The sequence below is a fragment of the Patiria miniata genome, unplaced genomic scaffold (assembly GCF_015706575.1).
Source record: "Patiria miniata isolate m_02_andy unplaced genomic scaffold, ASM1570657v1 HiC_scaffold_29, whole genome shotgun sequence".
NCBI classification, from domain to species: domain Eukaryota; kingdom Metazoa; phylum Echinodermata; class Asteroidea; order Valvatida; family Asterinidae; genus Patiria; species Patiria miniata.
Window position 1 is genome coordinate 12,691,981 of NW_024037068.1, and position 19,679 is coordinate 12,711,659.

Here is a 19,679-nt window from a genome sequence, read left to right on the forward strand (position 1 = left end):
CTCACTGATCAGCGCCAGCATCCCCTGCTTAATACTTTATAGACACTGGTTTGAGGCAGGGATTTTAAAAATTAGGCATCTCATGGCAGACTCGGAATTTGTATTGACTTTGAATGAATTTAGATTAACGTATGAATTGAAGAGTAATTTCATTGAATATAATGGTGTCTTAAAAGCCATTCCCCGAGAATGGAAAGACAAAATTAAGGGTCAGAATGTGTGTGATGTCCAGATTACTTTGTCTATAACAATCTAATTTTTGTTAAACAAGTTTACAATTTCCTTATGGATACAATTAGAACTATCCCGTGTAAAAGTATTGACAAATGGACCGAGATGTATCAGGTACATGAAGATGATGGGAACAGTATTTTTATGCTACCGTTGAAATGTGCGTCGGACGTTAAATGTAGAGAGTTCCAATTTAAATTTTTGCACAGGTTAAAGGTATATAATGACTTTCTTCACAAAATTGGCCTGTCTGAAACCCCTTTTTGTACTTTCTGTAAAACCGTTTTATTTTTTTTAATTGTTCTTTCGTTTCTTGTTTTTGGAAGAAGGTAGAGGAATGGTTAACGTTAATTTGTAAAGTCAATATTGTTCCTGCAGAATGTTCTATTATGTTTGGTAATAAAATTTATGACCCTGACCTTTTTGTCAACTATGTAATTATCTTGGGTAAGCAGAACATTTATAAATGTAAGTTTGAAGAGAAGCCTCCTCAAATCAATCATTTTATGAATTTAGTTAAACTGATGGAAAGATTTGAATTTTATATTGCAATTAGAAGGAATAAATTAGTTACCCATCAAAGAAAATGGTATCCATTGATGTATCTCAGTGGTTCCTTCTTGCTCTGTCACCAATATATAATATATTTTTGCCATTTCTGAACTGTATGATCATAATATCAATTTATTTGTTGTGTAATTATTAATGCACTGATGAATACAAAAAATGTTGATGTATGTTCATATTCTGTATTTACAAACAACAACAATTTATTGGGAATTCAATATAATTGCCTTTATTTGTATTTGGCAGAGTGCCACCACTGAACCACCTACGGTCTCTGTGGAAACACAACCACTTCCCTCGTTCACTTGTAGTAGCAACTGTGACAAATGCCTTGGCCCAGCGGAAAACGAGTGCACCAAATGCAACGAAGGGTTCAGCCTGTCTTTGGTTGACGGAACAAACCAGGGAATGTGCGGCCAAACTCCGTTTGCTGGCGTGGGAGGCGTCCCCGGCTTTGTCGCAATTGTTGTAGCCGCTGCTGTAGCCATCCTGGTGACGTGTTTTGTCTGCTGGTGCTGTCGTCGTATGAGGCGTTTAAGACGTGATAATGAACGTGAACGTGTGAGTATAAATATCTCAATGGTCACAGTTACTATGAATATTGAATAAGTATAACCATGCTTTTAGAGTGCCCCAGTACCATAACTATGGAATTATATCCAGTAATTGTATTTCACAAAGTTGGCATAAAAAGTACACCAAGGAAAGGCGATATTTAAAAAAAAATTCACTTGAATTGCTTTCTTCAACAAATATCCTTCATTAGTATACAACGTGAGTTAATTACTGTATCGGCAGAAATATTTTCCTTTTCTTCGAAACAACTTTGTGTCATACGATGTTTGAGATTCTTTTGACACACGGGAAGAGTTACTAGAATCAACCATCTAATACAACAATACACGATGTGAATACGATACTTTTAGTTCCATTGATTATAAGTCACCACAAAAATGAAATTCACAAAAGACACCTAAAGGGACTTTTTGGAGGTTGTTTCCTTGATCACTTAAAACAACTAACTTTGTCCAATTTCAAGTCATCTAAAATGTTTTCCAACTTGAAGCTGTCTTTTCTTCTGTCAAGGTTAACAAGTTGCTTTTAAATATATGGGCTCCGTGCGCCAACAAAGAGGGCACCCTTTTACCTATCAACGACATCCCATGGTCGGGACATTTAGCTGGTACGCACGTACACTAGGGAATTTGTACTATGTGGTACGGCCGCGCGTCGCGGCAAAATTGAAGTCAGGCAAGATGGCGTCGGTCGGTCACCCCCAACTGCACTTTCTTTGCCAGTGAGGGGGTACTTGTGAACGGAACGGATAGACTCCCAGGTTTACAATTAGAACCACTTAATATGTTAATAGGAATTTATATAAAAAATAGAAAGGAAGGGAATACTTGAAAAAGGAAAGAAAAGAAAAAGGCAGTGTATATTTTGCCGGAGACGGCAAACCTTTAGTAAACGTTAGTTTGCCGGATATGCACTGAACATGCGCAGTTACTGTTTTTTTGTACTTAAACATTTTCCGGTGACAAGTTTTAGTCTGGCTCCATGCCAAAATTATCGTTGTTACCTCGTATTAACAAGATGAGATTCAGACCATTTTATAATTTCGGACTTTATTTCCCTTTTAAAAAAAATCCTCCAGAGCCACAAATCTGAAAAAGAAAATGTAGTACTCTGCAAAAAATGCTTGAGACATGTTAAATTAATAAAAGAAGAATATTCTTATTTATTTGGGGATGAGAAAACAAAAACTTAAAAATGTGGTGCAGTCGGAATCGAACGCGAGTCATCCCGCTTACTAGAACCTTTGCTTAACCACTACACCAAATGTGCTACACAATTTTGGGTGGGAATTTAATACATGTTATAATTCAGCCCTCTTTTAAAGAGTACAGCGCCCTCTGTTGATATGGATTGCCGCCGGCAAACCTTTAGTAATCGTTAGTTTGCCGTCATTACCTCCGGCAAAATATCCACTATCAAAGAAAAATGTTTAACGCAACTTGCGGCGGGTGCATACCTATGTTTCCCAGTACCTGTGTTCCCCATTACCTAAATATCTAGATTTTGAGGAACATCCGGTTGACACCCGTATGGCTTAGTTTCCATTTCGTCCCATCCACATTCACTAGGTTGAAAGTGGTAAAATCCAATGCCATTTTACTTGTGTTTGTTTTTCGAGTCTAGAATACTTTGTCAATTTATGTTATTCTCACACCTCGTTTATTTTCTTTAATTCAGGGCCTCCACTATGTACCTGTGGATCGGCACTCGGTAAGTGTATACGTTTCACACTTTCACCCCTTTCTTCGGAATGCTTCAGGTCGTCTCATGCTTTCGTAAAAAAAAAAAGCCGGATACATTATCATTTTCAATACAATTTATAATAATTTTTTTTTACGGAAGAGGGGTCATTCCCGGGCCTAACTTAAGTCTGTTAGGTTCCCGTCTGGCACCTATTCGGGTGAAGACAATCTTCCAAAGGCTCTTCCCTAGACGAGAATCCACTCAGAGCGACCTCAAGGCTCAGGGTGCAGGTCCTAATTGTAGGAAATATACCGTCGATTGTGAATGATCATTAACTCACTGCATATTACACAATATCTGTAACAAAGATACCAGAATTGTCAGTACAAGCAATACAATTTATCGACTTACGCTTATACTCGAACTCAAAAGCAATATTCATCGTTCTTAACCAACCAATCTCCATTCCGGGTTCAGGAATTCTTCTTGTTTATTTACTTTTAATTAATTAAAATTCTGTAGTGGGACGGCATCAAAAGATCTTGCCGTCTTGTGAAAAACAAAACAAAAACATACAAATGTGTATTGCCTGCAACCGGGGACCCCTTATTGTCCCTCTTTTGTTTGTACTCTTGAAGGCCTCCCATATGTTTTGTACGTGATCGTAAATTGGGGACCTTCGGGAATTGGGGACCCTATTGTCCTCTATTGTTCAACGGGGTAACTAATGGACGGATGAGCCGAGGAAACCGTCCAAAACAGCAAACTTGACAGATATTCTTATAGCCTTGAAGAAGATATTTTGAAGGGGGACACCTGAAATTCTCTTTTAAAGGGTGCCTAATTTGCATATATCGTTAATACCTGCCGTGAAATACATTTATTCCAATTTTATTTATTTTTTTGGAATAGTTTATTTTGGGGATTCTGTTTACATATCCTCACTTAAAGAGTATCTTGAAAAGCATATCAGAAACCGGAAGATAATGAGGACATAATAAAGATCAAAATGGCTACCATTATACCCTAAAGTTGCGGGCATTATTTACCTTTTCCTCAGATTTCATCAAGTAGTCTTCCAAAAATGTAATATTGATGAGATTCAAACTCACAAAGTTACTTACTGGCACAATATAACCCTGACACAAATAAATGCTGGCACGTAAAAAGACTAGCACGAGCGGCGAAGCCGCGAGGGCCTTTACTATCTCGTGGAACTAATCACTTATTCATTTATTCACGTAACATAAATCAAGCAATATAAACCAATCATCTAACGGTGGTTTGCGGTTACCAGCAATAGCACGCGCGCCATGGCGTGCGTGCTGTCGGGCGCCAGACGACGGCTGATTTACGTTAGTAATTCTGCGTTGTCATTGGTCAATTCACAACGGGTAATGCATTATGCATGTCTACCAAATTGGTTCATAATTAACTCGTGAACAAGAACAAAGATCGTTTTCAAATTGTGTGATCTGATAGATCATACCTTGAGGAACATTTCTGATCTGTAAAGGCACAGTCGTCTGACCTTTCCTACCGGGGTTACCTACCGATTGTCAAATTTAAATTGATGCAAAATACCGAAAGAAGTGTTATTACAAAAGCAAACGGAATTTCTTCCAAGTGGTTCAGCGGATAAAGTTGGAAACTCGTACGAATATGAACCGTTGTCCACAGATGTATTAAGTTTTATGACGTCATTATCGCGTCATCTAAGGGCGGATCGCAATTGTTGTAGCCGCTGCTCTAGCCATCCTGTTGACGTGTTTTGTCTGCTGGTACTGTCGTCGTATGAGGCGTTTAAGACGTGATAATGAAGTTGAACGTGTGAGTATAAAAATCTCAACGGTCACAGTTACTATGAATACTGAATAAGTATAACCATGCTTTGAGAGTACCGCCAGTACCATCACTTTGGAATTATATCCAGTAATTGTGTTTCACAAAGTTGGAGTAAAAAGTACACCAAGGAAAGGCGATATTTGAAGTACTTTCACTTGAAGTGCTTTCTTCAACAAACATCCTTCGTTAGTATACAACGTGAGTTAATGACAGTAACGGCGGCAATATTTTCCTTTTCTTCGAAACAACTTTTTGTCATACGATGTTTGAGATTCTTTTGACACACCATCTAATACAACAATACACGATGTGAATACGATACTTTTAGTTCCATTGATTATAAGTCACCACAAAAATGTAATTCACAAAAGACGCCTAAAGGGACTTTTTTGAGGTTGTTTCCTTGATCACTTAAAACAACTAACTTTGTCCAATTTCAAGTCATCTAAAATGTTTTCCCACTTGAAGTTGTCTTTTCTTCTGTCAAGGTTAACAAGTTGTTTTTAAATATATGGGCTCCGTGCGCCAACAAAGAGGGCACCCTTTTACCTATCAACGACATCCCATGGTCGGGACATTTAGCTTGTTTTACCTATCAACGACATCCCATGGTCGGGACATTTAGCTTGTTTTACCTATCAACGACATCCCATGGTCGGGACATTTAGCTTGTTTTACCTATCAACGACATCCCATGGTCGGGACATTTAGCTGGTACGCACATACACTAGGGAATGTGTACTATGTGGTACGGCCGCGCGTCGCGTCAAAATTGAAGTCAGGCAAGATGGCGTCGGTCGGTCACCCCCAACTGTACTTTCTTTGCCAGTGAGGGGGTACTTGTGAACGGAACGGATAGACTTCCAGGTTTACAAACAGAACCACTTGATATATTAATAGGAATTTATATAAAACTAGAATTGCATTTGAGGGCTGCATGATGTGTTTTGACATGATGTACTGCAACACCAATCTTCACTTTAAACAAGTGTTAATTTAATTTACCGGAAAAAAACCTCTCACATCGAACCAAACATAAAATGATTCCCCCAAAACGGTTTTGGTTACCTTTCTTTTGATGTTGCAACTATCTATCTCAGTCGACCATTGGAAGAGGGTTTTTTGGGGTAAAAATTCACACTGTATATACATGATACAATCAGCCTTTCTTACCTTCGAATATCAAAAAACATTATTTCAAAACTCAGAGACTAAATTTCACTTTAACTACTTCATCTATGAAAGCGAAGGGGAAAGAACACCTAATTTTAAACAGGAAACAATTTCTACTATCAAACCAAACAGTATATTTTTTACAAACAGAGCGGGTTCAGTTGAATTTCTTTCCTAATAAAGATTTCCTGGTGTAACATTTTTTAAAGCAATCCTTCTTTCCGGTAATCTTTCTGTTGCCGTTAAAAATGTAATTCATTACATAGTAGTGTTTTAATTTGCGCTTAAATGAAGACTATATAGAGTCAACCACTAGACGCAATCACGGTAATTTAGCCTAAAACAAAAAAGGAAAGGAGGAAATATTATGTTCACATGTTTCAACAGTTCCATTTCCTTCTCTAAGACAGCAAAAACTCTACTGTTGTTCCATTCAAAAAATTTGTCCAGCTTGCTTTTAATTTAATGAACTTGTTTTCCTTTGCAGTCATTAGTCATTTGTTTTGTTCACGGAGAAGCTGAGGCAGATACAATGTACTTAACGTCTGATTTTTATTAGTCTAAAGTCAAATCCAATAACATTGTCCCGGCTTTGTTGTTCATTAGACACCCAATTGTATTACAATTCTGTTTTAATTAATGTTTTAATTTTGTTTTATTCCCTTACATGGTACGTTTCGGATGACAAAGGGTTATGTAAGTATACATTTCGTTTCCTTTGGTTACGTTGATGTTACTAAGTTTGGTTCCCTGTTCGCTATTTATCAATAGCATTGAGGCCTATATGATTTCAGAGGGCAGCAGATTGTCTGTATTGAATGACATGATTAGTACTGTCACGGGCCTGTGAATGATATCTCAAGGATGTCGGACACACATTATGACTGATTACGTCTTTTGCAACATTCCTCAAGCGGCTATGTGCGATCATGGGGGGGGGGGGGGCTACGGCCACAAAATGCTCTCAGTTATTTAAGTAATTAAATCTCAAGAGGAGTGAACACAGCTTTTTTCTCTCCAATGGACGCAACCCATTGCCTTTCCCGGTTCTAAAAAAAATCGTTTTCTTTGTTTACTTTGGTGTTCATAAGTTTGATTCCCTGTGCGCTATTTATCAATAATATTAAGGCCTATATGATTTCAGAGGGCAGCATATTGTCTGTACTGTATTACATGATCAGTTCTTGTCACGGGCCAGTGAATGATATCTGAAGGATGTCGGATACACCTTTTGACTCCGTCTTTTGGAACAATTGGTCAAGTGACTATGTGGAATCTTGGGGGGGGGACCACAAAAATCGCCAGTTATTTGATTCTGTAATTATATCAAAAGTGGAGTGAAGACACCTTTTTTGTCCAATCGACGCAACCCATTGCCTTTCCCGGTGGTTTATTCATACAGTTCTCGTTAAAAGAAACACCGAGAACAAACGGTAAAGATTTGTTACAAATAAACTGTAACATTCACTGAGTTTTAACGCAACCATAGACTGAGTGTGAAAGTCCAATGCTTCCCCCCAAAAACGGTTTCGGTTACCTTTCTTTTGATGTTGCAACTATCTATCTCAGTCGACCATTGGAAGAGGTTTTTCTTGGGTAAAAATTCGCACTGTATATACATGACACAATCAGCCTTTCTTACCTTCGAATATCAAAAAAACATTATTTCAAAACTCAGAGACTAAATTTCACTTTAACTACTTCATCTATGAAAGCGAAGGGGGAAGAACACATAATTTTAAACAGGAGACAATTTCAACTACCAAACCAAATATTATAAATGTACAAACAGAGCGTGTTCAGTTGAATTTCTTTCCAAAATAAAGATTTCCTGGTGAAAAACTTTTCTTAAAGCTATCCTTACTTCCGGTAATCTTTCTGTTGTCGTTAAAAATGTAATTCATTACATGGTGGTGTTTTAATTTGCACTTAAATGAAGACTATATAGATTCAACCACTAGAGGCAATTATAGTAATTTAGCCTAAAACAAAAAGGGAAAGGAAGGAATAATATTTTTACATGTTTCAACATTATTTTTACATGTGGAGTAAAGCCCCTTTTTTTTTTGTCCAATCGACGCAACCCATTGCCTTTCCCGGTTTATTATTCATACAGCTCTGGTTAACAGAAAGACCGAGAAAGAGCGCTAAAGATTTGTGACAAATAAACTGTAACATTTACTGACATTTAACGCAACCACAGACTGAGTGTTAAAGTCCAACATTCCAAAACTAGGGGTGTTTTATTTTTAACTTACAAAAAAACCTTTTAAGTAAGGGTTTTTGATACAATTTTTTTATTAATTTAAACCAAAAGAAGAAAAAGGGAGGAATAGAGAAAATATTCCAAATATAATGTCGGCATTTTTTGTTACAATCTAGTCTGTGCCATAAGTAAAAAGTCTGCTGTTGTTCATTAAAAAAAAAAAATCCAGTTTTCTTTTAACTTCAAAATTAGCGTGTTTCTTTTACTGCCATTGATATATTTTGTTTTATTCACGGAGGCTCAGCTATTTTTGCTGTGATTCAGAGCAACCACAGACTGTGTTTGAATCCCCCAAACATTCAAACGAATGTCGTTTGGTCAAAATAATCGATTTTGCTTAAAATGACGTAAGACAATACTTCACTTTAAAGTTAAATTATTTAGTTTACCGGAAAAAAGGAACATCTCATACCGAGCCAAAAATGTAATAATTTCCAAAAATTGGGTGAAGTGGATTTTTTGTTGATGTTGCAACTGTCTAGAGATCTAAGCCGACCCGATTAAGAGGTTTCATCTTCGGTAATGTGTAACTAAGTTAAGGATACAACTCGCTTTGTTCAGCTTTTGAAAACCAAAAACATTATATAGCATATATCCTTGACCTAATTCCACTTTCAACAAATTTAAATACTTTTTGAAGTCACAAATCACACAAAATGCAAACGGAAGGAAAAGAATCTATAATAATTTCACCTAATAAACCAAAAATAAGAAATTTACAAACAGTTCAGTTGTTTTCCTTAGTTTTTCGTAATTATAATAATTCCGAAAGTGGCTTGTAGATTGAAAACATGTACATAACCTATGGGGAAAAAAGTGAAAGAGAAAAAAAGATCAAATATGATATTTGTTTTTGTTTAGAAGAATCTGAGGTAGATACAATGTAATTAATGTCTGATTTCCATTCGTTCAAAAGTCAAATTAAATAACATTTTCCCGACATTGCTAGACAAAGCGTTCGGTAATCGTACAATTCACTTTCTTTGCCTACTTTGGTGTTCTTAACTTTGGTCCCCAGTTCGCTATTTATCAATAAAATTGAGACCTTTATGATTTCAGAGGGCAGCAGATTTGCCGATTGAATGACATGAGCAGTACTTGTCACGGGCCAGTGAATGATATCCATAGGATGTCGGATACACCTTTTGACTCCGTCTTTTGGAATAATTGCTCTAGTGGCTATGTGGGATTTGGGGGGGGGGGGGGGGGCTAGGGCCACAAACAATTGTCAGTTGTCACTTTTTTTTCCCCAATCGACGCAACCTATTGCCTTTCCCGGCTCATTAATAATGAAGGCCTCCCATATGTTTTGTACGTGATCGTAAATTGGGGACCTTCGGGAATTGGGGACCCTATTGTCCTCTATTGTTCAACGGGGTAACTAATGGACGGATGAGCCGAGGAAACCGTCCAAAGCAGCAAACTTGACAGATATTCTTATAGCCTTGAAGAAGATATTTTGAAGGGGGACACCTGAAATTCTCTTTTAAAGGGTGCCTAATTTGCATATATCGTTAATACCTGCCGTGAAATACATTTATTCCCATTTTTTTTCTTTGGAATAGTATATTTTAGGGATTCTGTTTACATATCCTCACTTTAAGAGCATTTTCGAAAGCATATCAAAAACCGAATGATAATGAGGACATAATAAAGTTCAAAATGGCTACCATTATACCCTAAAGTTGCGGGCATTATTTACCTTTTCCTCAGATTTCATCAAGTAGTCTTCCAAAAATGTAATATTGATGAGATTCAAACTCACAAAGTTACTTACTGGCACAATATAACCCTGACACAAATAAATGGGATATCGTGTGAAAAATTATAACATCCTGATATTTTGCCCCCCACCCAACAAAAAAAGGGGATGAGGTGTACATAAATTTGGCTAAAAGTTTGGCGAAGGCTTGCCTAACGTGGGGCACTTGAACAAGTTCAAGGAAATCCCCCAAATAAGACATAATTGTTGTTTACAGTAATTATGTCTACGTCGAAACGTTTTCTTATCAATAGTTTTTGGAATTTATTTGAATTTGTTCAAGTCTCCTACGTTGGGCAACCCTTCAGCTTGTTTTAGCCAAATTTACGGACACCTCGTTTTTCCCTGTTTTTATTTTCTGAGCTAAATATCATAATGTTATCCTTGTTCACATACCATGCGTGTGTTCAGTGTTTCGGAAAACGCAGACAGCAGGGTTTTCGGGTTTGCGGTGGTTCGCGCATGCGTACATTAATCACCTTAAGCCCGGTGTCACGGTCTCGCTTCTCCGGCGTGCTAGCTTCTCCGGGTTGATTCGGCGGATAATTGAGCACGTTACAGTGCACGTTACATGAGCACGATTCGTGCTCATGTGTCCGCTGTGCTTACTTTTCCTAGGGCTGTTTTCTGAAGTCTACCAAGCCCATTAATAACACAGTGAGGGACACCTTAGAATGTGTTACGTAACACTTCCTGTGGGTCAAGTCATTCCATGGTCTTGCAAGCATTCTGATTTGTGTTCCCAGCGTCATGCATGCATGTGTGTGTTCATGGAGGAATAATTAAGAACGAACTCCTTGGTCCGTGTTCCTTGCTCGTTCGTGGTCCATTTTGTCCTTATTTTTGCAACCATGGCTTAAAATAAATGTGCATTTCAAATTCAAGTCTTTAATATTGGTAGTTAATAGTGCGCGCCACGAAAATTCTATGCATACAAATATCTTACGTACACATCTTACGTACAGCCCCGAAAAACTCAGCACACTAATACAGTGACGAAAATGTACACTACTGCGCAATTTTGTGCATGCGTGTTGAAGCGAAATTTCCCTTTTGGAGAAGCTAGCACGCCGGAGAAGTGAGACCGTGACACCGGTTCATAGTCGGCACGAAAGTAGCCTTTAGTCAAGTCCCACGCGCCTATACCCGGACCATCCGGGCACGTAACGCACACCGGATGCTGGCGCGTAAAAAGACTAGCACGAGCGGCGAAGCCGCCAGGGCCTTTACTATCTCGTGGAACTAATAACTTATTCATTTATTCACGTAATATAAATCAAGCCATATAAACCAATCATCTAACGGTGGTTTGCGGTTACCAGCAAAAGCACGCGCGCCATGGCGTGCGTGCTGTCTGGCGCCAGACGACGGGTAATGCATTATGCATGTCTACCAAATTGGTGGACACATGTAAAGAAAAACATAAGCGTTCTCCACGAGATGGTAAAGACCCTCGCGGCTTTGCCGCTCGTGCTAGTCTTTTACGTGCTAGTCGTTTTACGTGTCAGCATCCGGGGTGCGTCACGTGTCCGGGTAAGCGCGTGGGACTTGACTAAAGGCTAGCGCGTAAGCGAAAGCGAACGCAAATTTGTGACGTCATGGCAAGTATTCGCGCTGCGAATTCGTAAAAGTTGAACATAATTATGTCAACTAGGCCGAATTTCGCAGCGAATGTTTCATGACGTAAAATTCGCTTCGCTTTCGCTTTCGCATGAAGTATGAGCCGGGCTTTATAGTTGTATCCTGCGGGGTTTTTTTTTTGGGGGGGGGGGGGGGAATTGATCCACTATGATCAATTAAAAGGTCTGGGGTAGAGAAAGAGCCCCCACATCTTCTAGTGAGATTTCTATCGAAATGAAGCAATCCCCCTCTCTCTGATCCAACCCTAAACTGCTTTCTTTTTTAATATTTCTGAGCTAAACATGCAGTTAGTCCTGTTAATATTTAAGAGTTGTTTGCTTAAATACAATTTAAGCCATTTTTGTAATCTCTCATGGATGCACAAAAATAGCGTCAATTCATAAGTACCTATGGACCCTAGACCCTTATCAGATGGAATTTCGCGTCGGGGTGATATAAATCACATTAGGTTTTGCCCTTCACCGACGTTTTTTAAACACTGTATACTCAGTGTGTTACCTCCCGAGTGAAAGTTGGAAAAAATCACTCAGGTGGGACTCGAACCCACGACCTCCTGCTTTCTAGTGCAGATGTCTTATCACTCGACCACCGAGCTAACGGGATCGGTCGGCCGGTTCGAATCTGATGTACATAGCAGCGGGTACCGCATAAACTATTATAAGATGGAATTTTGCGTCGGGGTGATATAGATGCAAGCTGAGGTAGATACAATGTTATTAACGTCTGACGTCCATTCGTTCAAAAGTCAAATCCAATAACATTTTCACGACATTGCTGTTCTATAGGCACACGATTGTTTAACAATACTGTTTCCATTAATGTTTTAAATTTGTTTTTTTTTCTTTTACATGTTACGTTTCGGATGACAAAGGTAACGGTAAGTGTACAATTCGCTTTCTTCGGTTACTTTGGTGTTCTTAACTTTGGTTTCCGGTTTCGCTATTTATCAATAACATTGATGCATATATGGTTTCAAAGGGCAGCAGATTTTCTGTATTGACTGACATGATCAGTACTTGTCACGTGCAAGTGAATGAAATCTGAAGGATGTTGGATACACCTTTTAAATCCGTCTTTTGGAACAATTGCTAAAGCGGCATATAGGATTATTGGGGACAAGCGGCCACACACAATTGTGAATTATTTGAGTAAAAAATCAAAAGTGAAGTTTAAACAGTTTTTTTTTCGACGAAACCCATTTCCTTTCCCGGTTCATTTATCATATAGATCTGCTGAGAAAAAAAAAGAACAAACGGTAAAAATGTTATTATAAAACGTATAGATTTCCAAAAAAAAAACCTCTCACACCAAACCAAACATAAAATGATTCCCCAAAAAACGGTTTCGGTTACTTTTCTTTTGATGTTGCAAGTATCTATCTCAGACGACCATTGGAAGAGGTTTCTCTTGGGTAAAAATGCGCACTGTATGTACAGGATACAATCAGCCTTCTTAGCGTCGAATATCAAAAAAATTATTTCAAAGCTCAGAGACTAAATTTTACTTTAATTAGTTCATCTATGCAAGCGAAGGGGAAAGAACACATAATTTTAAACAGGAAACAATTTCAACTACCAAACCAAACAATATAAATTTACAAACAGAGCGGGTTCAGTTGAATTTCTTTCCAAAACAAAGATTTCCTGGTGTAACACTTTTTTATAGCTATCCTTATTTCCGGGAATCTTTCTGTTGTCGTTAAAAATGTAATTCATTACATGGTGGTGTTTTAATTTGCACTTAAATGAAGACTATATAGATTCAACCACTAGAGGCAATTATGGTAATGTAGCCTAAAACAAAAAAGGGAAGGAGAAAATATTATGTTTAAATGTTTCAACAGTTTCCTTTCCTTCTGCAAGACAGCAAAAACTCTACTCTTTAAAAAAAATGTCCAGCTTGCTTTTATTCCTTTGCAGTCATAGGTCATTTGTTTTGTCCACGAATATACTGAGGGAGATACAATGTAATTAGCGTCTGATTCTATTCGTTCAACAGTCAAATTCAATAACATTTTCCCGACATTGATGTTCTTTTAGCCACTCGACTGTATAACAATACAGTTTCAATTAATGTTTTAACTTTGTTTTATTCCCTTACATGGTACGTTTCGGATGACAAAGATACCGGTAAGTGTACAATTCGCTTTCTTTGGTTACTTTGATGTTCTTAAGTTTGGTTCCCGGTTTCGCTATTTATCAATAACATTTATGCATATATGGTTTCAGAGGACAGCAGATTTTCTGTATTGAATGACACGATAAGTATTTGTCTATGAATGATATCTGAAGGATGTCGGATACACCTTTTGACTCTGTCTTCTGGAACAGTTGCTCAAGCGACTATGTGGAATCATAGGGGGGGGAGGGGACAGCCACAGAAATCGCCAGTTATTCGAGTAAAAGTGGAGTAAAGACACTTTTTTGTGTAATCGACGCAACCCATTGCCTTTCCCGGTTTATTATTCATACAATTCCGGTTAAAAGAAAGACCGAGAACAAACGGTAGAGATTTGTCTTAAAAATTACTAAGATTTAATGCAACAATAGTTGTAACATTTACTGAGATTTAACGCAATCATAGACTGAGTGTGAAAGTCAAACATTTCAATACTGGGGGTGTTTTATTTTTAACTTACAAGAAAACCTTTCAAGTTTTTAAAACATTTTTTTTTTTTAATTTAAACCAAAATAGAAAAGAAAAAGGGAGGAAATGCAGGAAATACTCAAGTTTGCATTTCTTTTCAAGTCACAAATCAAACATTTTGCAAGCGCATGGAAAAGGAAACCATAACTTTAAAAACGGAAACAATTCGCCTACTGAACCAAATATCAAATATTTACAAACAGAGCGGGTTCAGTTGAATTTCGGGAATATTTCTGTCTCCGTTAAAATAATTCATTAAATCATTAAAAAATAATTCATTAAATATCCACTCCATTTGAGTGAAGATTTACTCCCACAGTCGGAAACTAGGGACTACACGTTTTAGAGTGAAATTCCTTGAATCGTAAAGATCGAGTTTTCACTCGAGCTTCCACGAACGTGTTTTTTTTTCAGACTATTTCAATCGAAAATGAAAGTGATTTTCACTCTAAAACATTTAGTCCCTAATTTCACTTTTTGGAATTTAGAGAATTGTCTCTGTCTGGAAATATCAGTTCACTATAAAACTTTTGCTTAAAATGACGTAAGACAATACTTCACTTTAAAGTTAAATTATTTAGTTTACCGGAAAAAAGGAACATCTCATACCGAGCCAAAAATGTAATAATTTCCAAAAATTGGGTGAAGTGGATTTTTTGTTGATGTTGCAACTGTCTAGAGATCTAAGCCGACCCGATTAAGAGGTTTCATCTTCGGTAATGTGTAACTAAGTTAAGGATACAACTCGCTTTGTTCAGCTTTTGAAAACCAAAAACATTATATAGCATATATCCTTGACCTAATTCCACTTTCAACAAATTTAAATACTTTTTGAAGTCACAAATCACACAAAATGCAAACGGAAGGAAAAGAATCTATAATAATTTCACCTAATAAACCAAAAATAAGAAATTTACAAACAGTTCAGTTGTTTTCCTTAGTTTTTCGTAATTATAATAATTCCGAAAGTGGCTTGTAGATTGAAAACATGTACATAACCTATGGGGAAAAAAGTGAAAGAGAAAAAAAGATCAAATATGATATTTGTTTTTGTTTAGAAGAATCTGAGGTAGATACAATGTAATTAATGTCTGATTTCCATTCGTTCAAAAGTCAAATCAAATAACATTTTCCCGACATTGCTAGACAAAGCGTTCGGTAATCGTACAATTCACTTTCTTTGCCTACTTTGGTGTTCTTAACTTTGGTCCCCAGTTCGCTATTTATCAATAAAATTGAGACCTTTATGATTTCAGAGGGCAGCAGATTTGCCGATTGAATGACATGAGCAGTACTTGTCACGGGCCAGTGAATGATATCCGAAGGATGTCGGATACACCTTTTGACTCCGTCTTTTGGAATAATTGCTCTAGTGGCTATGTGGGATTTTTTTTTGGGGGGGGGGGCTAGGGCCACAAACAATTGTCAGTTGTCACTTTTTTTTCCCCAATCGACGCAACCTATTGCCTTTCCCGGCTCATTAATAATACAGTTCTGGTAAAAAAAAAACCACAACCAACACTCGGTAAAGATTTGTACAAATATATAGACTCAGATTTACTGAGATTCAACGCAACTAAAGACTTAGTCAATATCCCACCAACATTTCAACGAACGCCTTTGAATTAAAATGATCGATTTTGCTTTTTTTGTAATTAGTTTTCCGTCTAAATATATTTTCTTCTTCAAGACAACTAAAACGTATTTGTGTAAACGTTCTTTTCATAATATTGTTATACATTATGGTTAACTATACAACTTGTATACTGTTGAATGGCCTTTTAGGGCTGCAAGGTGTCTTTTAAATTGATTTATTTCAAGTCTAAACACCACTTGAACTGGTGTTAATTCAGTTTACCGAACAAAACCTCCATATCAAACCGGACATGAAATATTTCCCAAAAGGTTGATGCAGTGGAATTTCTTTTGCGGGTAGCAACTATCTAGAGATCTCAGTCAACCCTTTTTCGAGGTTTTACCTTGAATGAAAGAACTCATTATTTGTAAAAGACACAACTCGCTTTTTTACCAAAATAATTTGTTTAATAAACAAATCACACCGTATGCAAGCGAAAGGAAAGTAAAACTAAACGTAGAAAGGTAACAAGCTCACCTGCTGAACCAAAATTGTAATTTTGCAAAAAAAGGCAGTTTAAGTGGAATTTTGTTCGAAAACAACATTTCACTGGTATTACTTTTTTTGCCAACCACTGGTTGTGGAAATTGTTCGTTATAAGTTTGTTTGATTAAATGGTGGTGTTTTACTTTTCACTAACAGTAAGACTTTACAGGTTCAACCATTAGTTACAATCATGGGAATTTAAACCAAAAAAATAATAGTGTTAAAAAGGAAATTTTAAAGATTAAATGTTTTCTGCTTCAAGTACAAACTCTGCTGTTGTTCACTTCAAAATAATATCCAGCTTGCTTTTATCTTTATAAAAAAACCTGGTGTTTTTTTTTACTTTTCCCGCCATTGACAATCTGTTTTGTTCACGTAGGCTCAGCTAGTTTTACTAAGATTCAAAGCAACCACAGACTGAGTTTAAATTCACCATACATTCAAACAAATGTCGTTGGGTTAACCCTAAAAAGGCCGGGGCGGATACCCTTGGGCAAAACAATTTCCCGCCCCAAGCTTTCCTGACTTTTAGGCCTCGAGTCTTGCGCATCTTTGATACCAAAAACATAAGATACCGACCATGGATTAGCACGCAGCACAAACATTTTCGGCGGTACGCGCCATGAAAACTTAATTTCCCCATATGTTTTGTACAAAAAAGCAGAATTAGCATTCATGTGAATAATTAATAAGCCTATAATTCCAAGCCCTTTAATCTATAGTCATGAAATTCCTGAGGAATGCTCATAATCAAATAGTTTTGCATGCATCAAGTTTCATAATTTGTCGACACTCAGTGGCCGAGATCTGGGGGGCACCACCGTCTGTAAGATGGTAACAAAAACACCGGCTCTTTAGGGTTTAAATATTCAAAATTGCCCATTTGACTTAATATGATGCAAAACTTAACTCCACATTAAACTTGTCTTATTTAGTGTACCGGTAAAAGGAACTTCTCAAACAGAACCGACAATGAAATAATTTTTAAAAATTGGGTTTAGTTGATTTTTTTTGATGTTGCAACTATCTAAAGAGATAAGTTAACATATCTTTTGAAGTCACAAATCTTACATTTTGCTAGCGGATGGAAAAGGAAACCGTCACTTTAAAAAAGAAACAATTTCACCTACTTAACCAACAATCAGAAATGTACGAACAAAGCGGGTTTAGTTGAATTTCGGAAAAACAATTTCACCTACTTAACCAACAATCAGAAATGTACGAACAAAGCGGGTTTAGTTGAATTTCGGGAATCTTTTTTTTTTCGTCAAACTAATTCATTAATTTATTAAAAAGTAATTCATTACATACCGGTGTTTTACTTTTCACTTAAATCAAGACTTTACAGATTCGACCACTAGACACAATCATGGTAATTTGGCTAAACCAACACAGGAAAGGAGGAAAAAGTATAATTGCATTGTTTTAAACTTCCATTTTCGTCTAGTAAAAAGTATGTTATTGTTCAATTCAAAATAATGTCCAGCTTGCTTGTAATTTAACGAGCCTTTTTTTTATTTTGCAGTCATTGGTCATTTGTTTTGTTCACGGAGAAGCTTCGGTAGATACGATTTAGGCATAATTAACGTATGATTTCCATTCGTTCCAAAGTCAAATCCAATTACATTTTCCCGATTAATTTTTCAATTAATGTTTTAATTTTGTTTTATTCTTTTACATGTTACGTTTCGGATGACAAAGCAGTATGTAAGTATACAATTCGTTTTCTTTGTTTACTTTGGTGTTCATAAGTTTGATTCCCTGTGCACTTTTTATCAATATTATTGAGGCCTATATGATTTCAGAGGGCAGCATATTTTCTGTATTGAATGATATGATCAGTACTTGTCACGTGCAAGTGAATGATATCTGAAGGATGTTGGATACACCTTTTGACTCCGTCTTTTGGAACAATTGCTCAAGCGGCATATATAGGATCATGGGGGGGGGGGCCATACGGCCACACACAATCGTGAATTATTTGAGTAAGGAATCAAAGTGGAGTAGAAACAGCTTTTTTCGACGCAAGCCATTCCGTTTCCCGGTTCATTAATCATATAGTTCTGCTTAGAAAAAAAACAACAGAACAAACGGTAAAGATTTGTTTCAAAACGTATAGACTCTAAGATTTACTGAGATTCAATGCAACAACAGACTGAGTTGAAATCCCCTAAACATTCGACACAATTTTGTTGGGTCAGAATAATCACGAATGCCTATTTGACTTAATATGATGCAAAAACAAACAAACTCCACTTTAAACTTACATTATTTAGTTTACTGGAAAAAAAAGAAACCTCTCACACAGAGCCAAAAATAAAATAATGTCCCAACAATTTGGTTCAGATGAAGTGCTTTGATGTTACAACTAGCTAGATATCTCAGCCGACCTGTTTAAAACGTTTCATCTTCTGTGGAAAAAATGCACTAGCTTATTTTTCTCTTACCGTCAAATGCCGGTACCATAAAGTAATATACTGTATTGACCTAATTCCACTTTCAACTAGTTTACAAACTTTTTTTAAGTCACAAATCACAAAACATGCAAGCGAAGGGGACAAAAACACTTTTGAAAGGAAACAAGTTCACATACCGAACCAAAAATTAGATATTTACAAACAGAGCGGGTTCATTTGACTTTCTTTGCAAAATAATTATTTCCTGGTGTAATACCTTTTTTAAGCAGTGCTTGCTTATAATATATTTGAAATTGCCCATTTCATTATTATGATGCAAAACTAAACTCTACTTTAAACTTATGTTATTTAGTGCACGGGTAAATATAACTTTTCAAACCGAACCGAAAATAAAATAATTTTAAAAAGATGGGTTTCGTTAATGTTTTTGTTGATGTTGCAACTGTCTAGAGATCTCAGTCGACCCGTTGAAGAGGTTTCATCTTCAATGCAAAAACTCACCACGTAAAGGATACAACTAGCTTTCTGTTTAACTTTCGAATACCAACAAGCATTATACTGCATATCTCTTGGACCTAATTCCGTCTTCAACTTGTTTGCATATCTTTTGAAGTCACAAATCAAACATTTTGCAAGCGCATGGAAAAGGAAACCATAACTATAAAAACGGAAACAATTCAGATAGTGAAGTTAAAATGATCAAATCGTATGACATTTCGTTTTATATTTCTTGACTTAAGGCACACAATT

General features: G+C 36.8%; 1 protein-coding gene across 1 annotated transcript in view; it reads left to right on the plus strand.

Annotated features, from left to right (window-relative positions):
• The first annotated feature begins 336 nt into the window (after positions 1-336).
• The window catches only part of LOC119735181, a 77,635-nt gene continuing 58,292 nt past the window's right edge, over positions 337-19,679 (plus strand). The window contains exons 1-2 of the mRNA XM_038208887.1: positions 337-345; positions 1,045-1,359. Of these exons, the coding sequence (XP_038064815.1) occupies positions 337-345; positions 1,045-1,359 (324 nt within the window). The remainder of the gene's footprint in view (positions 346-1,044; positions 1,360-19,679) is intronic.